This window comes from Centruroides vittatus, unplaced genomic scaffold (genome assembly GCF_030686945.1).
Source record: "Centruroides vittatus isolate TY-2023 unplaced genomic scaffold, ASM3068694v2 contig_329, whole genome shotgun sequence".
NCBI classification, from domain to species: domain Eukaryota; kingdom Metazoa; phylum Arthropoda; class Arachnida; order Scorpiones; family Buthidae; genus Centruroides; species Centruroides vittatus.
In genome coordinates, this window is record NW_027122113.1 from 2,053,778 (window position 1) to 2,080,407 (window position 26,630).

The 26,630-nt window shown below is 26.9% G+C and overlaps 2 protein-coding genes across 3 annotated transcripts in view; both read left to right on the top strand.

Moving 5' to 3' along the window:
- Window positions 1-20,262, top strand: part of Nup154 (nuclear pore complex protein Nup154) — a 39,685-nt gene extending 19,423 nt beyond the window's left edge. The window contains exons 9-36 of the mRNA XM_067268518.1: window positions 5,854-5,927; window positions 6,051-6,142; window positions 7,426-7,523; window positions 7,610-7,762; window positions 7,858-7,958; window positions 8,039-8,212; window positions 8,283-8,393; window positions 11,341-11,403; window positions 11,478-11,619; window positions 11,688-11,732; window positions 12,990-13,155; window positions 13,309-13,378; window positions 13,453-13,565; window positions 13,693-13,805; window positions 15,016-15,149; window positions 15,249-15,308; window positions 15,388-15,519; window positions 15,591-15,668; window positions 15,751-15,947; window positions 16,757-16,907; window positions 16,978-17,082; window positions 17,151-17,305; window positions 17,390-17,519; window positions 17,718-17,828; window positions 18,754-18,874; window positions 18,938-19,048; window positions 19,428-19,668; window positions 19,742-20,262. Of these exons, the coding sequence (XP_067124619.1) occupies window positions 5,854-5,927; window positions 6,051-6,142; window positions 7,426-7,523; window positions 7,610-7,762; window positions 7,858-7,958; window positions 8,039-8,212; window positions 8,283-8,393; window positions 11,341-11,403; window positions 11,478-11,619; window positions 11,688-11,732; window positions 12,990-13,155; window positions 13,309-13,378; window positions 13,453-13,565; window positions 13,693-13,805; window positions 15,016-15,149; window positions 15,249-15,308; window positions 15,388-15,519; window positions 15,591-15,668; window positions 15,751-15,947; window positions 16,757-16,907; window positions 16,978-17,082; window positions 17,151-17,305; window positions 17,390-17,519; window positions 17,718-17,828; window positions 18,754-18,874; window positions 18,938-19,048; window positions 19,428-19,668; window positions 19,742-19,883 (3,383 nt within the window). The 3' untranslated portion in view covers window positions 19,884-20,262. The remainder of the gene's footprint in view (window positions 1-5,853; window positions 5,928-6,050; window positions 6,143-7,425; window positions 7,524-7,609; window positions 7,763-7,857; window positions 7,959-8,038; window positions 8,213-8,282; window positions 8,394-11,340; window positions 11,404-11,477; window positions 11,620-11,687; window positions 11,733-12,989; window positions 13,156-13,308; window positions 13,379-13,452; window positions 13,566-13,692; window positions 13,806-15,015; window positions 15,150-15,248; window positions 15,309-15,387; window positions 15,520-15,590; window positions 15,669-15,750; window positions 15,948-16,756; window positions 16,908-16,977; window positions 17,083-17,150; window positions 17,306-17,389; window positions 17,520-17,717; window positions 17,829-18,753; window positions 18,875-18,937; window positions 19,049-19,427; window positions 19,669-19,741) is intronic.
- A 1,119-nt stretch (window positions 20,263-21,381) lies between these two features.
- Window positions 21,382-25,992, top strand: LOC136973844 (inactive pancreatic lipase-related protein 1-like). 2 transcript variants are annotated; one of them, XM_067268627.1, is made up of 10 exons: window positions 21,382-21,686; window positions 23,219-23,490; window positions 23,868-24,014; window positions 24,364-24,472; window positions 24,541-24,657; window positions 24,731-24,850; window positions 24,920-25,177; window positions 25,252-25,384; window positions 25,458-25,649; window positions 25,727-25,992. In XM_067268627.1, the coding sequence occupies exons 1-10, from the start codon at window positions 21,572-21,574 to the stop codon at window positions 25,788-25,790; spliced, it is 1,527 nt and encodes a 508-aa protein (XP_067124728.1). In that variant the 5' UTR covers window positions 21,382-21,571; the 3' UTR covers window positions 25,791-25,992. The 2 variants fall into 2 exon arrangements, with proteins under 2 accessions (XP_067124728.1, XP_067124729.1); XM_067268628.1 differs by having other exon boundaries at window positions 24,731-24,835.
- Window positions 25,993-26,630: the final 638 nt, after the last annotated feature.

Consider the following 26,630-nt stretch of genomic DNA (forward strand, 5'->3'; position numbering starts at 1 on the left):
ACCTTGATAAAAAGCTAATTATAATCCTGTTAGTATATATTTTGCCAGAAAAAAATTATGGATGTGTTAAACAAAATATTCAAAACTCTGGAAAGATTTAAAAATATTACTCCATACGTACCAATAATAGGAGATTTCAACTCACAAATGCTCAAACAATGGATTTAGAATATTGAGGCCTAAATATGTTAATACAGAATACCCAAGAATCAAACACAATAAGCTGGGACTTCAACTACCAAAGTATACACATCAATTGCAACTAATTATCTTAAATGGAAGACTAGGAAAAGACTACCCATCTGAATTTACTTGCATTACTAACTCTGGAAGCTCAGTAGTTTGAAACGTATCCTTAAATCAATTACAATCTGACTTATGCATTGATATACAAGTATTAAATTGTGACCTGGCAGATCATTTTCCAGTTAGAACTATCATTGAAGTGGCAAAAAACCAAGTACAGTCAAACCTGTTTTTATGTGCGATTTTTATTTGTGCGATTTTTTTAATGCGAATTTTTAATTTGTGCGGTATGGTTGGCGACTAGTCTCGTGCGATTCGTCATGTCTCACGTTGACTTATTATAGCTAAATAAACTTATTATAGCATAAATGCACTTATTATAGTAATATTATTGCATGAATATGCGAAAAATGAAATAATTTACTTTTTAAGTCAACAAAACACCACCTGGACAAAAATATGTAAAACAGACGATGGACCAGACGATGCAGTCAAGTGCTGACATCTGTTGTCAATAAATTCTATTTCATACGGTTTTGAGTTATTTTCTATGTGAGACTTTTTTTATGCGGTCCCTGTTGACCGCATAAAAAAAAGATATTTTTTTAATTGTGTTGCGAAAATTATTTTTTACAGCCATTCGTGAAGTTTCGTGCGATTTTTTTTTATGCGGTCCCTATCCACCGCATAAAAACAGGTTTGACTGTATATAAATGTAAATTTCTACTGTATTAAAAAAAATTGACTATGAGAAATTTCAATTACAAATTAATGATAAAATCAAAAATTTACCAAAAACTACAATAGAAAATAGAATTTCAATACATTCCCAATTGGAAGATATAATTAAAAAATTCATCAATATAAAAACAACAAAGAATACAAAATCTTATCAATTTAAGAAACTGTGGTATGACCTTCATTGCCATATATTAACCCTTAGCCTGCCGTTTGCCACGCCCCCTTATTTTGTAAAACGGCCAAGGTCAAAATAGGTGAATCAGGCAATATTATTTTAAAAATTCACTAAAAATTAAATTATTATTTTATTCATATGAAAAAAATCATATATATTTATCAATATAGTTAGTTTTAAATACGACATATTTCGATAAAGTTTGTTTGAAAAATTTATGAGAAAAAAATATATATATATGATAACTGACATTCAGACTTGAAAATTTGTTACTATTTGTCAAAACTAACATTGTCTGGTTACCTCATTCTTATTGTCACTGAGCCAATATGACGTACAATATTGTTCTGTACAATTTGATATAACATTTATGCACGTACATTTATTCGTTGTGAAATAATCGCACATTATATCAAACATTTGTTTGAAATCTGAACTTTATTCTGCTTTCAACTAATATAATGAACTAATATACTTTATTCATTTTATATCAAACAAGATTATTTATTTTCGTAATAAACATATGATTACCAGTAGCAATAGATGTAACATTTGCTGATATTTTAGATTTAAAAAATAATTAAAAATTAAAAAAATATATAAAATATCGGAACTGAAGGTCATAACTTGAATATTTATGATGCATTAACATATTATAGCTGAATAAACTTATTATAGCATTAATGAACTTATTATAGTAATATTATTGCATGAATATGCTAAAAATGAAATAAAAAATTATCAGAAAATGAAAAATTAAGGAAAAAGCATCGATAATTAAAATTTTTTACATCGACAAAACACCGCCTGGACAAAAATATGTGAAACAGACGATAAACAAGACGATACCGTCAAGTGCTGACATCTGTTGTCGATAAATTTTATAAAAATCGATTTTTAACAGGGTAACGATGAATCGGTACCCTGGCCATTTTGCGAAACAATTAGGGTAACGATAGATCGGTACCCTGGCCGGAAAAGGGTTAAAAATAAAGCTCTGACCAATTTAGGAGAATTTCTTCAAACAAAACACTAATTAACTATAAAAAACTAAAAACAATATACTATAATTTATTAAAAGTTAAGAAGTTTAAATATTTTAAAAATCCAGAGCAATGTCTAACTAAAAATAAAAACAATTATTTCTTTTGGACAACAATTCAAAGCTTTCATAGAAAAGATTCTGAAAAATGATCATACATAGAATTTAAATCCTGGGAACTCTACTTCCAAAGATTTTCAACCATTAATAAATTATCAATCATGGAGATGACAAATCCAAAAAATGAAATATTAGATTCTTTGATTACTTATGAAGAATGGAAGTATCAATTAGGAGAATGAAACTAAAATCTTCCCCAGGTACCAATTTTTAATTACTGCTAAATTTTTAAAATTACTTCCACTGTCAGGAAAACATACCCTGCTTGATATATTTAATTCATTCTATAACACATCAAATTATCCAGAATCTTGGAATCTAGTTAAACTACTTATGTTTTATAAAAAAGGAGACAAAAAAGACCCAGGAAACTACTGCCGAATAGCATTACTACAAACAGTAAGAAAATGCCTAACTAAAATATTAGCAATATGCTTTCAACGTTGGACAATGGAACAAAATCTGAACTCAAAATTTTAATTTGCATTTACTACAACTAAAGGAACTGAAATGGCTGTATTTTTTCTAACTCTAATAATTCAAATCTACCTACAAAAAAAACAGAAAAATATATGCAGTCTTTATTGATATTTCTAAAGCATTTGACTCTGTTCATGTCCCAACTCTAGTAAATACACGGTGCAAGGAAAAAATTTTCAGAATCATTACAGAAACTGTTTTCATCATATAGAATTAACATAGTTCACGGAAATCAAACATTCCCAGAAATAACTGTAAATCGTGGAATACTACAAGGAGAACCCTTATCATTGTATCTATTTAACTTTTACATTAATGATATGGATAATCTATTTTTAAATGACATTGAAGGGATCCAGATTTCCGGACAAATTTGCCACTACATCTATGCTGACGACTTACTAATATTAGCACCAACAAGAATAACTTTACAACGTAAACTCAATATATTAAATAGCTATCTGAATTCTTTATATTTATCGATCAACGTATCTAAGTCCAAAATAATTATATTTAGAAATAATATAAAACCATCAAATCAAGAGAAATCTTTCTTCTTAAATGGCCAGCCACTTTTGCTAGTAAATAATATGAAATATTTAGACATTACCTTTAATTGGAACTGTACTTTTCAACTACATTTGAAAAATCTTACTACCAAAATCAACTCTTTAATAGATAACGTCATTTACTTATGTTCATCTTTAAAAATCACGAATTTAAAACTTCAGATGAAATTATTTAATACCCTAATAATCCCTTCAATATACTACGCTAGCCCTATATGGACACTTGATTTGCTAATATGATCTAGCAAAAATTTCATATCATCATCTTAAGAAAACTGTTTAAAATTGAAAGAACAGTACCAGGATAAGCTTTAAGAGCTGAAACAAACAGATGTCAACTATTTTCATTCTTCATAGAGAGGTCAATCAGATTTTATTATAGAGTAAAATCTACTAATGATACTGATATTAAATTTTTACACCAAGAGATGATAAATCAAACTAATGATCTTAAAAATAATAAAAACACATGGCAGGTCAGTTCAATAAATTACTTCAATCATTTGGAATCTCCAATAAACTATTTGGTAATTTAGAAAACAAATGGCAATTTGTTTATACACTAATGATGGAATCAGCCTTTTCACAATCTATAAATAACGATCAAAACTTATTAATGCATTCAGTCTATCATCCATGGTATCTAAGCAAACTTGAATATCCCCTTAAACTTGAATATTATAATAGCAAATACTAATATGAATATTAAAAGATTACTACTACAAATACGACTTAATAAATACTCATTGTTCATTAACAATACTTATTCAGATTTTACCAGGAAGTATTGCTACTGGTGTAACTCTGGGGACTGGTCTTTGATTCATCTATTAAAGGACTGCAAAAAATTTGAAAAATATCATCAAAAATATGGAATCACGGAGATAATACGCACAAATCAAGATTACAAAACTCGATAAAGTAACCTAATGATAAATCAAATGTACAGAATAAACAACTTCTTTAATCAAATTATCAATGAATTTAAAAAACTATGAAAATAATTATTATACTATAAAATATTGTTAATTAATTATCTTGTCAAATAAAACATATATATTTTATTGTAAACAAACATTTACATGTATTAATATATTCAATATAATGATATTAATTGTAGTCAAGTAAAATGTATAATGGAATAACGGCTGACCAACAAATTTAAATTTTTTTAAACTGTGTTAATACTAACCCCCTGTAACAAGGCTTGCCTTAGTACAAATAAAATTATTATTATTAAACTGTTATTTATGTTTAGTTGAAATTTATGAATTGTTATAAAGTTTAAATATAATAGTTTGAATGAAAAATTATATTCCAATTCAATTATGATTATTTAGATTAATAATTAAGTTTTTGTAATTACTATATTTTACACCCATTAATCTTTTAAAGGTATTTATATTTACTTAAACTTTCAATTTAATATCTATTATGTAAATTATTTTTTTTTTTAGTGGCTATATGCTTTTTTTATAATAATAATAATATGAAAGAAGTAAAATTTACATCAAAAATAAAGTAATCGTATTTATCAAAATTATAAAATTTATTAAATCTGTAAATAAACTTTATCAGCATACAATCTTGCAGCAGACAACAACATTCCCTCTCGCAGTAAGTTACTCAACTTGGAATGAATTTTAATTTGCCAAAATATCTAATAACTTCAATCTAATCCAAAGTAGTAATAACAGTTTCAGTCCATTATTCCAAATAATGGTCTGAGTGTTGTTAATATTGTTACAATACATATACATATATTGTTATATATATATATACAGTAGAGCATCGATTATCCAACTTAATTAGGGACTGGGGTTGGTTGGATAACTGAAAAGTATGAAAAATTACATTATTAGTATAGTGTATTAGGCCTGGTTTAAATACTAGTCTTCCTTTCATGGTCGAGCCAGTGCTGCCAGCTAAAACATGCAAAAATTTAACAAAAATAATATTAAAGTAGCCAAGACATAACCAAATATTGTAGCGCCACATCGCTAGCAGACATTTGAATTTGCCGACTAGAACACAGTCGGTTAACCGATAAGTTGGTTAATTGGGGGTCGGATAATCGATGCTCTACTGTATATGTAACAATATTAATAACCACATTCAAAAACATAAAAAATATAATATATATATTTTTGTATAGTACTGTTATTACTAAGCAAAAAATTATAAAATTAGCATACAAAATATCCTATGTCTTTGATACAATCTGTAGTAAAATCTTGATATAATCTAGTCTATATATAAATATTTATGTAAATGCAATGTTAACTGTAAATAATAAAATAAAAATTTATGGAAGTTAGAATTTAAAATATTTTTATTAATATTATTACCTTAGGATTCTGTTAAAATGATTTTCATTTCAATATTACAAATAAACAAATTTTACTTGTTATAAATGAAATTACTGAATAAAAAACATATTTATATTTCATAGTGTAATAAATGAAAGATTTAAATTTTAGATCCCATTGTACAAATTGAAATAGATAATAGCAGATATATTTTATATACTAGATCTGAGAAAGGAGGAATTCAGGTAAATTATAATTATATATTTATAATTAAAATTTGACAATTTCTATTGTCATTAAAATTCAAACATTAATAATTATTATTGTAAAATAGATGTTTACATGTGTTTAAATATATGTTTTTTAAGGTGTTTGACTTGGGAAATGATGGCAAACAAACAAGCAGAGTTACTGGCCTTTCGCAGAATGCAATAGTTGAACAAGCTGTACATATTGCAAAGTAAATTGGTTTTCATATTTTTAAGATAAAATGAATTATTACAAAGTTAGATATAGGTTCCATCTTAAAGTATATTAATAGTAATAGAATTTTATATAACATTGGCTCAGTATCCAAATTATTTTTTTCTAATTATATAGAAAACAAATAAAAACTATAGTCATAATTATATATTAAACTAAACTTAGGATTATTTATAGACTATTCATAAAATCTGTTAACAGTTTAAATTTAATCTAAGTATTAAATTTATTGCAAGATATCACCACATACCTATAAGGCTAAGTTGTTATAATAAAAACAGAGTAAAATATAGAACCGAATACAGTTTCCAAAAATACTGTATTTACTACTACGCTTTTAAGATTCCACTTAATAGAATACAAATAACCACAAAATTACTTTAATGGATTTGGTTCTGTTAAAGTATTTTTGTGTAGATAAAATTTTTGTTTTAAACTGAAATCAGTTGCTATATTTTGTTGTTTTGAAACAACAAAATGCAGATGATGGACCAAAATTATTTGGAAATGCTTCTGATAAATGAAAAGTATTATATTTGAATCTGTTTCTTGTCATTATTGGTTTATGGAATTTTCATTTTTTAGAGAATTTAATTAATTATATGGTTGCAAGATTTCACTACAACCTAAATAATCTGGTTATTTGGTTTAATGAAAGTAGAAAGCAAATGTTTGTACTGGATTTATTGAAGATAGTTTTGGCAAAAATGAATAATAATTTTAATTATCAAACATAAATTATTGACTGTGCATTTCTCATAAAACACTTAATTTAATTAATATCTTCTTATAATTGTCAAAATATTAAATATTGATATAATTTAAAATAACCTCAAAATATATCGATTTTAAAAACAAACTTTAGTTGTAAATAAATTATCTCAGCTGTTTTTATATGTATATTGATTTAAGAATGATATTTAATTCTTCTTGAATGAATACAATATTCAACAAGAAATTTGATTTACATACTTTTATAATTTGGTGTTTTAGTAAATTAGATAACTTCTGGTATTAATCAAAACATGTTAATAAAAACAAAATATACTTTGTTGTTATGTGACCATGTTCATCAAACAAAAATCAAGCATTTTTTACTTAGAAATGCTTTATCATAATAATTCACTTTGAATTTCTTGAGATATATTTGTTTGAACATATATAATTTATCAATTAATAAATTATCTAAAAATGTAAAGTAAAAATTAATTTAAATAAAAAAATTTAAGGGAATTATTTTGACCATTCATTAATTTACAGGACTATAGACAGATCACACTTTCATCCAATTGTTCATATTAGTTCTGTAGAGCTACCAGAATCATTTTTAGTTCATCTAGTTGCCATTACCCAAACAGGTTTTATTTTTATTTAATTATTGAATTGGATTTTTTACTTGTTTTACTTCATAAGCATATATTAATAATCTTTGATATAAATTTAGGTGTTCGGCTCTATTTCACTACAACGTCACTTATTCATCCAGAAATTCGACCTGTTACACTTTCTCTTCTTCATGTAAGGCTTCCTCCAGGATTTTCTGCTAATGCTCCTCCTGATCGACCTTCAAATGTTCATCTTGCGCATTATAGAAAAGGTAAAATTTATGTTTTTAATTCTAATATTCCTAATTAATTTATTTAAAAAGTTTAATATTACATTAAAATTGCTCATGGAATTTAATTTAAATAGGTACAGCATTATTAGCATCAGCAAGAAACGATGACAGTGATATTCTTTGGGCAATGAGCAATGATACATTTCCATTTCAACCAATTTTAATGGAAATCCACGTAAAATTTGTTACTTTCAAAATTTAAAAAATATTTAGATAATTTTTTACTGGAATAATTATTGTTTTTGAAATTTACAGACTATTCTTCCCATTACTGGCAGAACGTGGGCAATGGCTGAAGTTCCTATTTCACAGCCACCAAAACCATTTTGTCCAATGGTTTTTAATAACATAAATGTTTATACTGAACCACCACTTTTGGTAACACAGCATATAGAATATCCTAGACAATTTGTTTTGCTTTCAGCTCAGGTATTTTAATTAATTAATTAACATGAATTTAATTATAGAAATACAAAAATTGAAAATTTATATTTTACAGGGGAGTCATATAATTGTCAAACCTCGTCCTGTCGATCAATTACGTCAACTTCTCTTAGATAACAATGGCCCTGACTGTGACGCTGTTAAAACCTTCTTTTGTGTTCACAAAGTATGTTTTTACACATGTCTTGTTTATTAAATTTAAAATAAGACAAATTAAATGATTATCAAGAATCATTAGTTAACCTTTAATAAAATACATTATTAATGAAATTGTTTTAATTTTAAAAGTGATTTTGTTAGATTTATTTGAGACATTTGTTAATGAGAAAATAAGAATGAAAAATTATGAAGTAAAATAATATTTAAAATGTTTTAATATTTGTATTAATTAAAATTAAAATACAGTAGAACCTCGATTATCCGGACCTCTATTATCCGGATTTTCGATTATCCAGATTGTTCAAAATAAACAAAAATTGTACAAATTTGCTGATTTGCACTTGGCGAATTGCGACACTGTTTATGTACATACGTGGTGGAATGCATGGAACAAAATTTTGAAAAGACCATTAGTAAATTCCAGTAACACAGTAGAAAGTGGTATAGGAGACATTGCGGAAGCAATAGCACAAATTTCAATAAGTGCTGAATGTGACGAAGAAGATGTAACCGAGTGGTTAAATTGCGATGCAAACGATCCTGGATTCCAAATTTTGAATGGTGAGGAAATAATTAAAGAAATATCTGCCTCAGATGAACAAGATCGAGAAGACGAAGAAGAGATTTGCGAAGTAAGAGATATTGGTCCTACACATTCTGAAGCTTTTCAGTGCTTATATGTCGCCATGAAGTGGTCTGAGAGCTAAGAAGAGTGTGACTCAGGCCAACTTAAAAGTCTTAAAAGTATTTGCAATTTAGCAGCTTCAAAAAGAACAGCTAGCTTTAAACAAAAGTCATTAATTGAATTCCTTAATAAAAAATAATTTAATATTGAAGCTATATGTAAATCTAGACAAATAAAAATTATTCATACTGTATGTACATGTCTTTCACCGTCAATTATTATTTTTTTCGATTATCCGGATTTTTCCTTATCTAGACTACCTTCATCCCCAATTAGTCCGGATAATAGAGGTTCTACTGTATAAACTTGAGTGATATGAAATATATTTTTTGTATTTTGTGATTGTATTGAACTTGGAAATACTTTAGTTTGGTTTGCATAATGATAAATTACATCAAAAGTAGGTTTTATGTCATAAAACATTTCTATGAATAACTGAAATGACATACAATTTTGATATTATCTGATTGTTTATTTGCTATTTTATTTTTGAAAAATATTTTTGAAGAGAAAATATGTTTACAGCAATAACAAAATAATAAAACAATTGGAATTTACAAATTCTTTGATTGTTTTACTGTTTAATAGCTATTAGTTTTATTGCATAATATACATAGCTAGATTCCTAATACTATAGTGTAAATATTAGTTTATATACTAGTCACTCATTCTGTTAAATAACAAAATATGTGAGGTGAGGCTTGCTACCTCCAAAGTTTGGAATCTCACAGCTTTGAATTCTGTAAAAAATAGCACACTGATAAATTCATTCAATTATTTGAATGGAATCTCTAAAAATGTTATTTCAGACTCTGGTCAGTGATTTGAGAAGCTGAAACTTTACACTAGATGCTTACAGGGAGATTATCCTTACCCTACTGGAATGGAAAGATTGAGAACAAAACGTAATTGACATACACTGTGTAGTACTGTAGTTCAGAATATGGATTGGCTACATGCAAGCATGAGTATGCAGATATTGCAGTCAACTGTAGCTAGATCTTTGGCTTTTGGAGAACTATATGCACAAAAACTTCTTGTGTGATATATCACTTTATTGAAAGCTAATTATACACTCCATTTTCTATTGTGGAATATATATTTTTTGTATAGCAATCAAATTTTTCTTGTGTGTTGCATAACTTTTCAAGTTTTCTTATTTGCTTCTGAAAGTTTATTTGAATTCATTGGTATTTGAATTATACTCATTTTCCTCTATATAGTCATCCTTTAATTCACCTTCATTGTCAATGATTCACTGATTTCTTCCTTCAGTATTTCTTTTATATACATCTATTCTTTCAGATCCATTTTTATTTTTCTATCTAAAACAATGTTATAAAATTTTTCACCCAACCCCAAATCAATAAGTATATACATGTTATTTTTAGCATGTATAATATTAATGTAGTTATATGATATAAAATAACAAATATTTCATAGAAAAACAAAATTGGTTGCATGATGGTTGAAATGACAGAAATTATTTTTAAGGTCATGTAATGATCAAATTGACAGGTAAAATGAATGATGTGTAATGACAAACAAACCAATAATAAACAAAATTAGTAAAATAAGTACATTCTTTATTTGAAAAGGAGAAGCTAGACAGGTGTTGGTCATTATTGGTACAAGGGGATAAATGCAGTACCAAAAATGAAAAATTTGCACATTAATATTCATATAAACACAAATAAATATCTGTAGAGAATTAATTTGTTTTAAAAAAATTATGATTAATTTGTGTTTCAATTTATATTAATTTCAAAGTTTAAATACATAATTGCTTTATGATCAAGAGTAGTTGTCTTTGAACTTATCAAATACAATAAGATCCCGCTTAATGCGGGGGATGCGTTCCTAGACAACAAAGCGCTAAACAAAACAGCGTTAAACAAGGTCATTTTAACATAGAGTAAATAGGGATAGGGGAACATGTGACCAAAAATAAACAGATTTTACTTTAAAGTTATTTTTATATTAATTTGTATAATAATATATGTTAAATAACACACAAACATATGCATTCAGAAATGTAAAGTTTATTTTTGTGATGAAGGTCCTGGCTCATTTTGAGTCTTTTTTTAGGCTTTGAGCACACCGCATTATATCAAATCAGTGTTAAGCGGGGTCTTACTGTATATTGTTTTTCTGTTTATATGATTTGTTATATTACAGAATGGGTAATTGATACTTTAAAGTTACTATATAATTTTTTCTAATTCTATTTAATATGTGTAAATAACTGTTTAAATGAATAAATATTTAGGAAACTCAAGCCTGTGCTTCTTGTTTAATTCTTGCATGTTCAAATTTACCACAAGATAAACAGGTAATTAATAATTTTAATTTGTATACAAAATTTTTTGCTTTAGATTTGAACATTAAAAGTAAACTGATTTTTAGGTTGCAAATTGGGCTACACTTGCTTTTTTTCGATACGGAGGAGAACCACACATTACTTTTCCTGCAGCAACGGGTCCACAGAATCCAGTAATGACTCCACATAGTCCATTATATGGCTTAGGTAGTAGAACAGCAGGACAAGGTATATTTCCTTATCTTAAAACGTTGTTCAAAGTTCTGATTAAATATTGAATTGTTTATTCCCCCAAGTTTGGTCTAGTACACCAGCTGTTGGAAATCCAGTTACTTCACCAGGTAAAAAAAAAGACATGAAATATTTTCATAATTTTCTAGTTTACATGTGATTAAGTTAATTTTTAATAATTAGCAAAATTAATTTTTTAATGAACTTAAAACATATTTTAAAATCATTTTGAAAAGCAATGGGTTTTACTTAGAACTGTACTACAAAAATTTTGTTTCTATTTATATTAATATAGTATGTAATTGTTTTTAATATTAATACATTTATAAGAAGAAAAGTTATCATTAACTAATCAATAATTGCATATAATTTTGAAAATATTTTATAAAAGTTAGAAAAATTTTTATTAGTTAAATTTAAGAAAATTTCTATGATAATAGATGGTGTGCTGATATCGCTTTTCTGTTGTGTTCATATCTATATTATTTAAATTTATTCTTTAAGTTGACTGATATAATATTGAATCTATAATGGAAAATCTGTATACTAAGTAGCTGAAATTGTTAATAATAATAATAATAATAATAAAACATTCAAAGAATACAGTAAACACTGTTGCATAAATCACATGTTCACCCAAAGAAGAAATTAAGACAGAAAATTTTAGTTTTTTCGAAGTGAGATCTGAATTTGCACTTTTCAATAATATATCAAATATTCTAACCAGTTAATAGGTATTAATTTAAATTTATGTATAAATTCTGTGCTTTATAATAACTTTAATTATGTTATTGATGAAATATAATATTGAGTTTTATAATTCAAATAATACAGGATGAAAAATATTTAATAAGAATATTATAGAAGTTACTAGATCTGTTTTACAGTTATAATTATTGAGTCAAAAACTACAGCTCTGTCAATTTTTGTTTCCAATCCTAGTATGTTTCATAAAAAAATCTCATCTTAAGGAGCATAGACTAGCTCAATAAATTCATGACATGTCAAACATTAACATATTTTCAAATTTGAAAAGAAACATTAATTATTGGAAAAATTAATAAACTAATGTTAAATGTTACATATGTAATTTAACAACTAAATAAATAAATAATGAAATTTTAGATAATTTAAGAAATTTATAGATAAATTAATACTCTTTTTAAACTTAGTGGGGGGAAAAATTCTCAGACTATAGTGCAAAGATTTTGTTTTAAATAACGTAACATTTTATTTTTAAATTATGTATATGTATTGTTTAAGTATCAATAGAATGAATAAAACATAAGTTGAATAATTAATTTATTATTATTTTTTATTTATAATGATATAATTGTATTAATAGTTAAATATATTTAATTATTCAGCTATTCCAGTTAGTCCAGTAATGCCAGTTGGAGCATTTGATCATTCACAACAACCATTTCAACCACAGAGTACTTTACAGACAAGTGCTATGCCAGTTACTGGTCCAGAAATTGTTTATTCGGGAAAACATAATGGTCTCTTTTTATATTTTTCACGAATATTAAGGTAATTACTCATAAACTGCTTATTATATAATATAATCCGAAATTTTATATTTAAATGTTAGAGTGGGATAAAAGATTAAATTTTATGATGATTAATTTTTTTATTGATTAATATTATATAATAAATTAAAAAATTTTTTTTATTTTTAAATAGACCCATTTGGAATGTAAACATAGTTTCTAATGTTCCTTCTAAAAATGAACAAAATGAAGTTGGAGAATTTGTATGTGTAAATTTTTGAAATATAGAACAATTAGAAAATATTTCATTCTTTAATTGGATTTAATTTTTCCCCAGCTTGCCAGCAATGTAAATTCTACAGATATTTCAATTTATTTAGAAAAATTAAAAGCACTAAGAGATTTTGTTCAAGATAATTCACAATTTTCTGTTAATATGGGAGCTTCAAAGTGAGTTGTTTTTAAGAAAATATAGTTATTGATTTTTAAATTTAATTTTCTATGATTATTCTTTTAATTATATTTCTTAGTAATACAATTTAAGATGTTAATATAAGTATATTTTAATATTTTCAAGTATCAATCCTATTCAAAACCTACCACAACGTGTTCTTAATTACATACGTCCTGATTGCTTCAATCCATCAGAAGCCAATCAAATGCAACAACAATTACAAAAGAAATCGCAAGGTGAGTAAGTTTAATATAAAACCAATTTAATATATTTCAATAACCATTCTGTTCTTATATTGTCAAATCAGGAAAATAGTTATAGAAGCCAGTTTTAACAGTAACTTTGCACTTATCAGTTTTGTATGTCTTTAGATTTTTTTTGCAATAAATTTAATTCAAGTCAATTATAATGAAATTAAGTGATAGTAAAAACAAATGAAAGAACTAATAATAACTAAGCATTGTATATATAATATACACTTAACCTTAATTTCACATGATACTTGAATTGCATATTTGTTTTGTTTTTACTTTTTTTACCCTATGGGCACTAAGAGTTGTTTTTCACACCAATCATGGATTTAGCCAAGCTCAATGGAACAGCCAGGTGGTGAGGGATGATCATCTGACTGCTTCAGAAGAGATCACCCCAAAAAATTCCTGGAATTTTTCAATTACCCAGATTTTATCCCAGATCTCCAGAGTGATAGATTGAGTCCTTAACCATCTTGACCATTCATCAAGCTTTATGATTTTGGTTTAGCATGATCAGAAAAATATGAAAATTTCATTTTACACAATGAAGTTTCTTTAACACAATCTTCTGAAATATTCAGTATTTTTTTTAATTAAGCATTTCCTTGAAAAAATAAAGCTTAGGCATATGTTAACTATTATGATTTTGCAATTATGTCACTTCTTTCAATCTACCTATTCAAAGAGGTGGAATTCTCTGTATTGTATTACATATAAACTTTACATCATAAGCATTAAACATAGCTTCATTTAAGGAAATTTATAAAGAATTAAATGGAAATAAAAAAACAAACCTTGATACTGAATTTTATTGAGATTAACTATCAAATCTTTAGTAAATAAATAAATAAAAAAAAAACAGAAATGAAGATGTTAATAATGGAAGTGATGTGATATAAGATTTTCAGCTATAAAAGAAGGAAAATTGTTTCTTTATCAATGAGCAAAGAAGAAAGAGAATAAATTTTATTAGTTTCTTTTCAAGATATTTTTACTGTCTCTTCATTTTTTGTATAAATGTTATTCTCAATTTACATGGAAATAATCTATCATGAAGTTAAGGGATAGTCTAAAATAAAGTTTTAAAATTAGTTTTTCTCAGTAACATGCTAATTATTAGCTTCTATAATCTGTTTTAGCCACGTTGATATGATTTTTTTAAGAAGTCTGTTTAATTTGATATATTTAAAAGCTGAAGCTGAAATTCAAGAAAGAGCATCTCTTGTTAATCTTCATCAGCTAATACATTATACTTGTGAAGTATTAGGCCTTTGGAAAGTCTTGTGTGATCATCAGTTCCATGTAATATCAAATTTGTTAACACCTGTAAGTTTCTGATGTAATAATTTAAATACAATTACTCAATTTCAGAATAAAGCTTTAATTGAAATTATTTAATATTTTTTGTTAACAATAATTATACAGGAACTGAAAACTCAAATTAAATCCATGATATTTAGAGATTTGATCATATCTGGAAAAGAAGTATGTATATTTTGTTAGAATTTAAGTACACAAATAAAGTATTTTTAATATCACATTCTTATGTAATGTATTTTTTAAGGTTACAACTGCATTAGTTAATGCTTTAATAAATTTATATTTGGATGATAATGCTACAACTGATGCAATAAGTAATAGATTAAGGGAAGTATGTCCTTCTATATATAGGAATGAAGATGCACTTTTTTCAAAGGTAAACATATTTTTTTTGTTTATTCCAATGTATTTAATTATATGGAAAAGTTAACTATTAAATTAATTTAGGCTCATGAAAAGCTTCTCTCTGCTAAGACAATTCAAAATAACCAAGAAAGAGAAAATATATTAAAAGAATCACTTCAGGTAACTTTAATTATAACATGAATTATTTTATTTTTCTAAATATTAATTGATAAATGTGTTTGTATTGTTATCTGAATTACAGTTATGCAAACAAATAAGTTCACAACTTAATTTAAGAGCTGTTTGTGTATTATTTCAAGCGGTTCATTACTATGATGGCATAGTTGATTTGTGTTTAAGTGCAGCACAGAAGAGAGATCCACAAAATATAGCTTTACATTACTACAACAATGGAGAACCACCAGACGATAATCAAGGATTACAGGCATATTTAAATAGGTATTTATATTGTTCTATAAGAATAAAATTGAAAGTAAAATGTGTGTTGTCTTAATACATTATTTATTATATAAACATATAAGTTATTAACATATAATTGTTATTATTCAAAAAATTTTAAAATACCAATGGGATCGGTAAAATTTCAATTCTAAAACTTTAAATTAAAATCCAAGTAAAAAGCTACTCTTTAAAATCCGACTTCGAGTGAGTTAAGAAGACAAAAAAAGAACGAAAAGATGCTATACTTTCATAATTTTATTAATTCCATTTGGGAAATGGAATTAATAAAATTATGAAAGTATAGCATCTTTTCGTTCTTTTTTTGTCTTCTTAACTCACTCGAAGTCGGATTTTAAAGAGTAGCTTTTTACTTGGATTTTAATTTAAAGTTTTAGAATTATAATTGTTATCTCCTGGTTATATGGAATTATTTACATGTCATGTATAGAAATATAATAGCTGTTTATTAATTACTACTACTAAACTTGATTTAAAATTAAGATGAAATTAATATTTGGTTATTTATTTTTAAATGTCTTCATATTTATAACAAATTTTATTTTAATTATTTGATTTACAATATAGAATTTTTTCTTAAAATCAAATAAATAAAAATCACAAACATATCCAATATTTAAAAATAAATAATAAATCTTTTTTTTACAATTAATACTTAATTTTCTTGAAATTGTACTTTAGATATATACATTTCTTGGCTAAATTTTCCCTTGTGATATATGATTATGTATGCAGTATATAATGGTGGCAATAAATGTGAAGATGCATAATTCTTTTCTTTTTGACAGAATGGAATGTTACAAATCTGTCATGGAAGTTTTGGGGCAATTACTGTCAATAACAGCATCTCATCCTCAAGCTCCAAATGTTCCCAAATCACCTGGACCTCCTGCAAGTGAAGATTATTCTCTTTTGACTCCAGAAGAAGCAAAATCTTATGTAAGAATTTTAAAAAAAAATATTTACCGTGCTAATTTTGCTTAGTGTTAAATTGAGATTTTTTTTATAGGTGGAGCACACTTTTCAAATTGCATTAAAATGTGGTGATGAATTATTTCATGTCGCATTGTATGATTGGTTAATTGAATGCCATCAAATGGAAAAATTATTGGAGGTTTGTTTTAGAAAGTATAAACCTTAGCATAGTTTGAAGTGAATTATTACAATATTAATTTTTTTTAGATTAAATCACCATATTTAGAAAGATATTTGAAAAGATGTAATAGTGTACAGCCTAATAATATAGCCTATATTGATTTAATGTGGAAATATTATGAAAAGAATCACAGTTATGCTGCTGCAGCTAGAATTTTAGCAAAACTTGCAGATAAACATGGGTATGTTGTTGTAAAATAGTTAATGTATTTTTGTGTCTTTGCATATATATATATATTTATCAATTTAATTAATTTTTTTAAAAGAACTGAAATCAATCTTCAACAAAGGATTCAATATCTTGCACATGCAATTATGTGCATTAAAAGTTCTGAAATGAGAATAACTGCATCAGGTGAAGGAGAATTTTTGCATGAACTTGAGGAGAAAATGGAAGTAAGATTTTTTTAACAGTAAATTTTAATAAATACATTTCTCTAATTATGAATCATTCGCATTATGCCAAAATAGATTAATTTAATTTTGATAGAAAAACACAAAATATTTGTTGTTATATTCCATTTGAGGAAGTAAGATTATACAAAGCATTTACACGCATTTTATGAAAAATGTTCACAAAATTTAAAATTTCAGGTGGCCCGCATTCAACAAAGAATATTTGAAATGCTTCAACAAAGGAGTGATTTGCGAGGTGTTCCAGATGCACTTTCAAGGTTGAATGCTGATTTATTAGATATAACAGAAGTAAGTTCTAAATCATGTGATTCTAAAATAATAGAATTTCATATGGTTTGATTATAGAAAAAATATTCTGTTGTCACTGTTTGGAATATTGTAAACTGAGATGAAAAGGGATTACAGAAATTTGTTATGAGGGAAAACAAATTATAATTAATCATGAGAATTACAATGAAGATATTATACTCATAATATTTTCGTTGAAACAAATGCATCTATTATCTTATATATATAAACTTAAAAAACATAAAACATGCTAATAAAATTCAAGGTGTCATGGGTTTATTGTATTAAAATGTTTTTTGAGACAAAATATATATCATCAGTCTCCAAAAAAAAAAAGTAACTGTTATTCATTACTATTTTCTCTTATATTTAATATATAAATAAATAAATATACACATGCTTTCTCTGCAATATGGAAAAATTAATGTATTACTGAAAGTAACATGTTGGAGCAGTTTTCTTATTTAAAAATCTATTGAGGAACTATAAGATAGAATGTAATGTGGAGTTGCCAAAAATAATGATCTAAAGCAATTGAAAACGATTTAATGTTAAGAAATCTGTCGGAATGTATAGAAATAGTTTTCTTTTTGGCCTTTCCTAATAATATACAAATAGTGAAGGTTTTGTGCTGTCATGGCAAATCAAACAAGAAGAAAAGATTGAGAATAAAGTGGTATTAAGTTTTCCTACTTCCCGTAATTGAAGATATATTAATTTCTATTCAGGAAGATTTTTGTTTTTTAAATATATATATATTTATTTATTTATTATAAATTTATTTATTTATTTATAATAAATATATAAATAAATATAATATACAGTATATATATATAATAAATTAATTTAGTAATAGTCAGAAACTATGAAAATTAATTATATTTAGTTATAATGATATTTGATTGGATATACTCTTCTGTTTCAGTTATTTGAAAAATTTGCTCATCCCTTTGATTTACCCGAATGCGAACTTGCTATCATACACTGTGCTGGTCATTATGATCCTACTCTAGTCGAAAATTTATGGCAGAGGATAATAGATAGAGGTAAGTTTAACTTATTAAAAATATAATAATACCTATTTATTTACAAAATAAAAACCATTTCAGAGATTAATGCCACTGCTAATAACACTACTCAAACAAGAATGGAAGTTCTTGCAAATAAATTGAAATCATTGGGAAAAATCTATATTCTTTCACAGAAATATTTTCCTCTTGGTGAGTTTTTCTTTCTTAATATAAAAGTTGAAGTTAGATAATTTATTAGCAGGTCGATTGCATTATTCAAAATGGAATACCGAAACTCTATTTCCATTAAATATATCTAAAAATTTTAATAATGATGATTCATGAGATACGTGACATTTTCTAAATCAGTAAAGTGAAATGAGATCACAGTATAAATAACTTTTGATCTATATTCTTGATTTGTTATGTTTTCTATATGTCATGTAATATGATGACATCTTTGCTGTTTGTTATATTTAAGTTAACAACTAAACTTTAGTTGGTTAATTATTAATAAGTATCAGTAGACATAATAGTCGAACATAAAAAAAACACTTGATTGTTTTATATATAAAATATTTTTTTCTAGCATTTTTAATTAGGTATTTAGAAGAGAAATTAAGTTCTGAACAGTTTGATGTAAAATGGACATTTACCACATTGTTGTCAATAGGAGTTCCTTTACCACAATTATTAGATGTATATCATAGATTATACAAATCTAAAGTTTCTTCATTACATATTAAAAGACCTCTGCATTTATTACATGTACTTTGTCAATTGTTAAATACATATGTCGATAATCCAAAATCCATATCACAGTCTGAAAGGTAAGCAGTTTTTCTATATGTGTATACATATATATTTAAAATTTTTATATTACTTGCTGATTTTTCATTCCAGGCGCCAACTCACCACACAGTGTTTGGATATGGTGGCGTGTTATCTCGTGGACGTCCAATCGATGAACGATTCCGACCCGGCCATTCAGAACTTAACTTCGGAGTTAAGAAGCGTTCAATACAAATTAGAACGCATCACATGATTGTGCATAAAATTTTTTATATGTGATTTATTACAATTGTAAAATTAGAAAACATCAATCATATTATAATTGGAAATTGTTATCTTAAGAAATGTAGGATCATTTCCAATGTATTGTGATACCAAATTATGAAAATTTTAAATGAACGAGCCTAGGACATTTTTTAATAGGAATGAAAATTGTTGTTTAAATAACTTTTGGAATAACATTTATCATCACTTATTAATATGTTGAATTAAAAGGAAAATGTTTTTATAGGTTAGATGAGATAGAAAAATAATGCTTTTTGGAAAGTTTATAGAGATATTTTAAAAACGCTGGAAAATCTATTTGTACATATTACTTTGGATATGTGTAAATTAAAACTTGATTTGCTTTATACGGTTTTTAATTATATCCAGAAATATAACTTTGTTACTGTAATGTATTAAAACAAAACAACTCGCTCTACTTGTTTAGATTAAAAATAAAAAAAAAATTATATTAAGATTTTTGTGGAAATCCCACCCTACTAAAAACTGGACATCAAGGATATTTATAAGATACAGTTTGAATTTTTAATTTATTTTTCTGAGTAAGTAGAAGAGAATGGAAATTTAGTTGTTGAATTTTTTCCCCCTATAAATTTCTTTTTTTTTTATAACACACTAAATAAAACTGTTTGATATAAGGTTATTTATATGTTCAAAAAATAACAAAATATAAAGGTATTAATAAACTTTTCAATCAAAAATGAGTAATTTAAAACTCCAAAATGTTCCTAAAAACAAATCAATCAAATAAAAAAAAATCAACATGTAAGAACCCACGTCCAAGGACAGATTTCAGGTATTAAAAAGTGTAAAGCCGAAACCCTAGAGGCGATTTATATACAAATTATGACCTTCAGCACTTTTCCTGATCGCGTTCATAATCGAAATCTCAGTATCCAGTTTGCCGTGAACGGTTTAAGGAACAGTATGGCACCGAATCACAGATGGAAACCTTGAGACACGCTCTGGTCCAATGCAAGGTCGTAGAGTTCCAAATTTCTAAAATGCCACTCCCCAATGGGTATTTTCTCGAAGGGGATGATTTTTATTAGTAATAATACTATTGTTCGGGAGATATAAAAATCCCCAATTCTTCTCGTTAAAATTGCGGAAATTGTATCCTGTTGTTAATTGAATCTTGGCCACTTTACAATGTCGTTAACGCTCCTATCTGATTTTCCTTAACGTGTTATAAATTACAATGGAAGGTTTATCTTTTATCAGTATCAAATTAATGGACTTTTTAAAAAACCTTGATTTAAGTAATTTAATATTTAAGAAAAATAAAGATTAAAAAGTAATAAATCTTATTTTATTAAGTGGATTTTTACACAGAAAGCTCAGAGATTATTATTTTTTTAATCTGTAATTTAAAAAGTGAGAAAAAACACCTTTAATTTGAATAAAATAAGAAATCGAAGCAGTGATTAATTACATTTAAAAGGAAATGAATAATTCAAAATGCGAACAGATAAATCTAGGTATAGAAGCATAAATAACCCTGACATACAACTTGGTCCACCTTAAGGAGAGAACGAGATGTAGGGGATGGAAGTGACCTGGAGCATGCGCAACGCCTTATTGCCAGTGCAACAATTGGCAGTTTCCGAACTCGGGTTATACCGGAAACAATATTAAACACTAGATAGATCGATAATGCGTGTTATCTGCTGTGGAAAAATATTGATTTTCCTGCTATCGTTCTCATTATGTAATTGCGAAGAAAAAGAAGAAACGGATAAAGAAAAAGGTCAAAAAACTTCGGATCAAGGTAAGAAATGTTTAGTTTTTCTCAGGTCGGTACAAACTTGTTTATTTATATTCTATATTTTATTTTATTTGGATGCTTTAATAGGTTACCTTATATATATATATAATGAGATTCTTATATATTAAATAAAATAAAATATATATTATTTAATAATCTGTGATGTAAAACACTTAAATTTCGCCCTAAATTTGAGGTTTCTAAGCTGTTTAGAGTAATGTGAAAACGCTAAAGAGGGGAGGAAAAATTAGAAATTTCTCTTTAAAAAATCCTTTATCTTAATCTAATTTATTAATTTTTTAAAATAATTTAATCGAGTGACAGTTTACTAATCCCCTAATTGGATTTTTTTAGACTTTTTTTTTATTTGAAGAATGTTGATGTTGACCATGAGCGTTGCTATTTTCACTGATGCGTGACGGTTTATAGCTGATAAATCCTGATTTAGTTCGCTTAAAACCGAATGATAAATTCTATTAAATTTAGAAAACCTTAAAAATGTCATTAAGGAATTTAATAATAAAAATTCGAATTAAAATAGAAGGAGAATTTTATTTAAACTTTTAGTTTTCAGAGGAAAAAAATCTGAAATCATCCCTTAACTTAGGAAAAATAATTAAAAAAAAAAAGACTGTCAATAGATTACCTTTGACACAGATTGTCCGTCCTTGATTTTGACCCATTTTTTAAAAATATTTTTCAAGAATTGTATCAATAAATAATCTTAGAAATTTTCAATTTAATAATAAAAATAATAGTTATTAAATTATTTTTATAATTTTTTAAACATTAAATAACTGAATTAATCTGCCTTCATGTTTGTTTATTTTTAAATAAATTTAATGTGAAAATAACCCAGAGTAGGAAGTGTTCTTAGCCCTATTTCCAATTATATATTTTACAGAAGTTGAGGGGAGGTCTGGGGAAAATAGAAATGGAAGAATAGGCTTCATGAAGTTTAAATTGAGTGAGGCAGGTTAGTAAGAACTCACCCCATTCTTTTACATTCTGGGAAAAGGTGGATGGATTTATAAAATAATATTGTGTTATTTCCTTCAATATTCCCTTCAATCATTATGGGGCGTTAGTCTAGCTTGCCAGTTTGTCGTTTAAATCCTTATGCTTAATATTAACTCGGAAGGAACTTGTGAACTTCCCAATACGTAAAAAGAAATTGTGGTTTGGCTTGTTTTACAATAATAAAAATTATTTGCTGCTCTTAAATTAAAAATTGATTGAGTATATTCTATTTGAATGCATGAAGGCAGATGAATACTGTAATAATTTTTAGGAAATTTTGATATTTTTCGGGTTCCTTTCCGTACTATTTTATAAAAAAAAACTGGCTGTTTGTGAACCGTTTTAACCAAGGTTGGCAGGTTTCTCTTTCGTTAAAAGCTTTGGTTTCAATGTCACTAAAACCAGTTGATACTTAGATACTAATCTGATATTAGTGTTTCAATTTTATAATATAAAAAAATAATTAATTACATTAAGAAATTATTAATTATAACATATTAAAATTTTAATTTCAGATGCTCTGTTAAGGAGATGTTATGGGGAATGGGGATGCTTCTCCATAGGAGAACCTTTCTTATCCATCTATCGTCCAGTTAATTTATTTCCTATGCATCCAGATATCTTAGATGTAAAATTTTTTCTTAAAACTAGAGATAATCCGGATGTTTTTAAAGAATTAAAAATAGTAGAAAATGCTTCCCTACCTGAAAAGGATTTCGTGGCTACTCGCCCTCTTAAATTCATCATCCATGGATACTTAGAACATGGACATCAGAAGTGGATTCAGGTGAGTTATTCCACTCAAAATTTGATTAAACCCGTAAAAAATATCCATAAAATTTATCAATAAAGTATGTTAGAGGGGAATTTATTATATAAAAAAAAAATAGATTCTTATAAAATTAGTAGAAGGGATCCGGAAATAGTTTGTCACGACGCACGTCAAACTTAAATTTAGTTAAATTTATTAAGGATGGAGGAAGCACGATGCAATTTTATTATTATTATTATTAAAGTAGAATTAACGCTTGACGAATTTTACGGTTCAAAGATACACAAATGTATCTATAAAGTTTATCAGTAATACTTTATTGTTGGATTTTAAGGTTCTATTTGTGTGTGCATTCGTGGAGAAACATTTCAGAAATTAATTGAATTTTTCAGGATTTAATTAGAGAGTTATTAACGAAGGATGATTATAATATCATTTCTGTGGATTGGGTTTATGGTGCCGCTCCTCCGTACACTCAAGCGGTCTCTAATGCAAGAATAGTTGGAGCTATTGTTGCTAACTTTATGCACTTTTTGGAGGTAAGTTACTATATTAGATGAACTTTTAATGAATGATATAAGGTAATAGTGGAGGTGTGAAATAGGGAAGACTTTAATGGAGATGCCACCAATGCGTGTTGATCGCGGGTTCGCACCTCACCAACGTGGGTTTCCGGGGTTTTTTTATATGCCTAACACATAAGAGCCAGTTTCCTACAAGAGTACACACCTTGGCGGATTGAGGGTGTTGCGTTGCCTTATTCGATCAATCAACCAATGTTCACGTCATCAAAAATGTATTCCCAATTAATACGAATATTTTTCTTAATTCTGTCTTCTTTTATTAATCAATAATTCATTTTATAAGAGACTTTACTGTATTTTTTAGGAGAAACACGATATATCACCCGCGGAAGTACATTTAATAGGTCATAGTTTAGGCGCACATGTTGCTGGATACGCGGGTGAAAGGTTACAAGGTCTTGGAAGAATTACGGGTAATGAATTCTTTTACGTTAAGTCAATAATTAAAACATATTTAACACATTTTAACAAAAATTTGTAGGGTTGGATCCTGCAGAACCGTATTTTCAATACACTGATCCGAAGGTTAGACTCGACCCCACCGATGCACAGTTCGTCGATGTCATTCACACCGATGGAGGAAGTATTATCGTTGGAGGTACTACAGATTAATTAATGACGATACTCTAGATAATTCGAGAATAAATTTTAATTAATTTTAAATACTTTAGGACTGGGAATGATACAAGACTGCGGCCATGTTGATTTTTATCCAAACGGTGGGAAACGTCAACCCGGATGTAACAATGGCGTTATCGGATCTATAGAACAAGAAGGTGATCTTTTATATGGTATGTAATTTTTAAAACAATTAATATCCGATAATATTTTAATTTATAAAATTATATACTATATTCTAGGTATAAGGCGTTATCTAGGTTGCAGTCACATAAGGGCGTACGAATTCTTTATCGAATCAGTCAACACGGACTGCCCATTTTTGGGCTACGTCTGCGACAGTTATTATAATTTTACTAATGGAAAATGTTCTCACGGGTGTGGAGAAGACAATTCATTGTGTGCTCATATGGGTTATAGAGCCCACGAATGGAGACCTTACGCCAAACCAGAACCTACCAAAATGTTTTTGGAAACAGCTAACTTCGAACCATTCTGCAGTGGGTGACTTAAATTCTTACATTATAATCTATGGAGGAAAATTAGAATTTAAACTCGTTATAATATTTTCTAGGGTATCATTATCACGTGAAGATAACCTGTTCGGATTCAGAAGAAGCAAAGAAGCACGGTAAAGAGAGAGGAAGACTTTTCATTCGAATTACAGGCAAGAAGGGGCAGACACGAATCCTGGAAGCCAGCAAAGAGTAATTTCATTTTATAAAAATGCAGTGTTTTTATTTAAGATGTTCGTATAAACCGATTTATTTTTGAATGTAGACACATTCAGTATGCTCCAGGTTCAACTATAGAGTTCATCGTCAGTGCTCACGATTTGGGTAAGCTTTTGAGACTAGATATGGAATGGAGATCGGCTTCATCACTGTTCAATCCCTTGTCGTGGAGATTGTTTAATGCTCCTCAAGTGTACATTAAACAAGTAGAAATAACAAATTTAGAATTCGGAATAGCGTAAATATTTTCAATTTTTTTTCTAATGTTTAATTTAATTTTACTGTAAAATTACAAAGATTTCTTTCCCTTTTTAGGACCGTCTTCAGTATTAGAGACGAAGCAATAGAACCACAGAAAATCAAAACTATTTTCGTATAAAGAATAATTTGTGAGAATTGTAATAAAAGAAAACGCACATTGGCGATCGAGTCGTAATCCTTTTTTGTTTTTTTAATAATATATTTTCATTCTATGAGAAAAATTTAACTAATTTTATACGAATATTCAATATAGTAATCGGATAACAATGAATTTATGTCAATGATATAGTGAGATATTTATGTACTATAAAAGAAATATTATTCTCACAAATAAAATTATATATTGTAAATAAATATTTTTAAAGAATATTGAATACTCTCTTAATTATTGTTGAATATAAAAGGAATATTTTGCACAGTTCTATTTTGAGCAATTTAAATGAATCAGCAGCCATGTTGCAACAGTGACCTTAAAACGCCCTCATTTTTTGCTAATCTTATTTACTCTTAAACCCATTAAACTATTACATAATTTCACAAAGCTTCAATCACCATCCTCCATTAATTGAATTTGCATCTAGTTATTGTTTTCTTTTTAAAAATTGAAGAAATGAAGAAACTAATAGGAGGAAAGAATTATAAATTTAAATAAAATCTAATAAAACGATAAAACTGCTATATAGTCTACCACGATTAAAACAATAAGTATATTCATTTAATCACACACTTATTTCTTTTATTGAAAGTTTTATTACTACAATACAATACGTCTGTTCTTTTATCCTTAAGACAATCTGGTATCCCATATATTGAATGCATGAAAACAAATTGAAAATGTAGTGTCACATATTGGGCGGATTTTACAACTCTGTACTTGACACAGTTGTCAATGTTTCTACTTCATCCATCTTTCAACACTCGTCATTGTTTTCTATACGGGAGTTTGTAGTTTTAACAG

Excerpts from the sequence above, each read along its gene's own strand:
- LOC136973844 (XM_067268627.1), top strand. The coding sequence starts at position 21,572 with ATGCGTGTTATCTGCTGTGGAAAAATATTGATTTTCCTGCTATCGTTC. Across the intron at positions 21,687-23,218 it reads TCAAAAAACTTCGGATCAAG|ATGCTCTGTTAAGGAGATGT; the intron begins GTAAGAAATGTT and ends TTTTAATTTCAG. Across the intron at positions 25,385-25,457 it reads ATCCTGGAAGCCAGCAAAGA|ACACATTCAGTATGCTCCAG; the intron begins GTAATTTCATTT and ends TTTTGAATGTAG.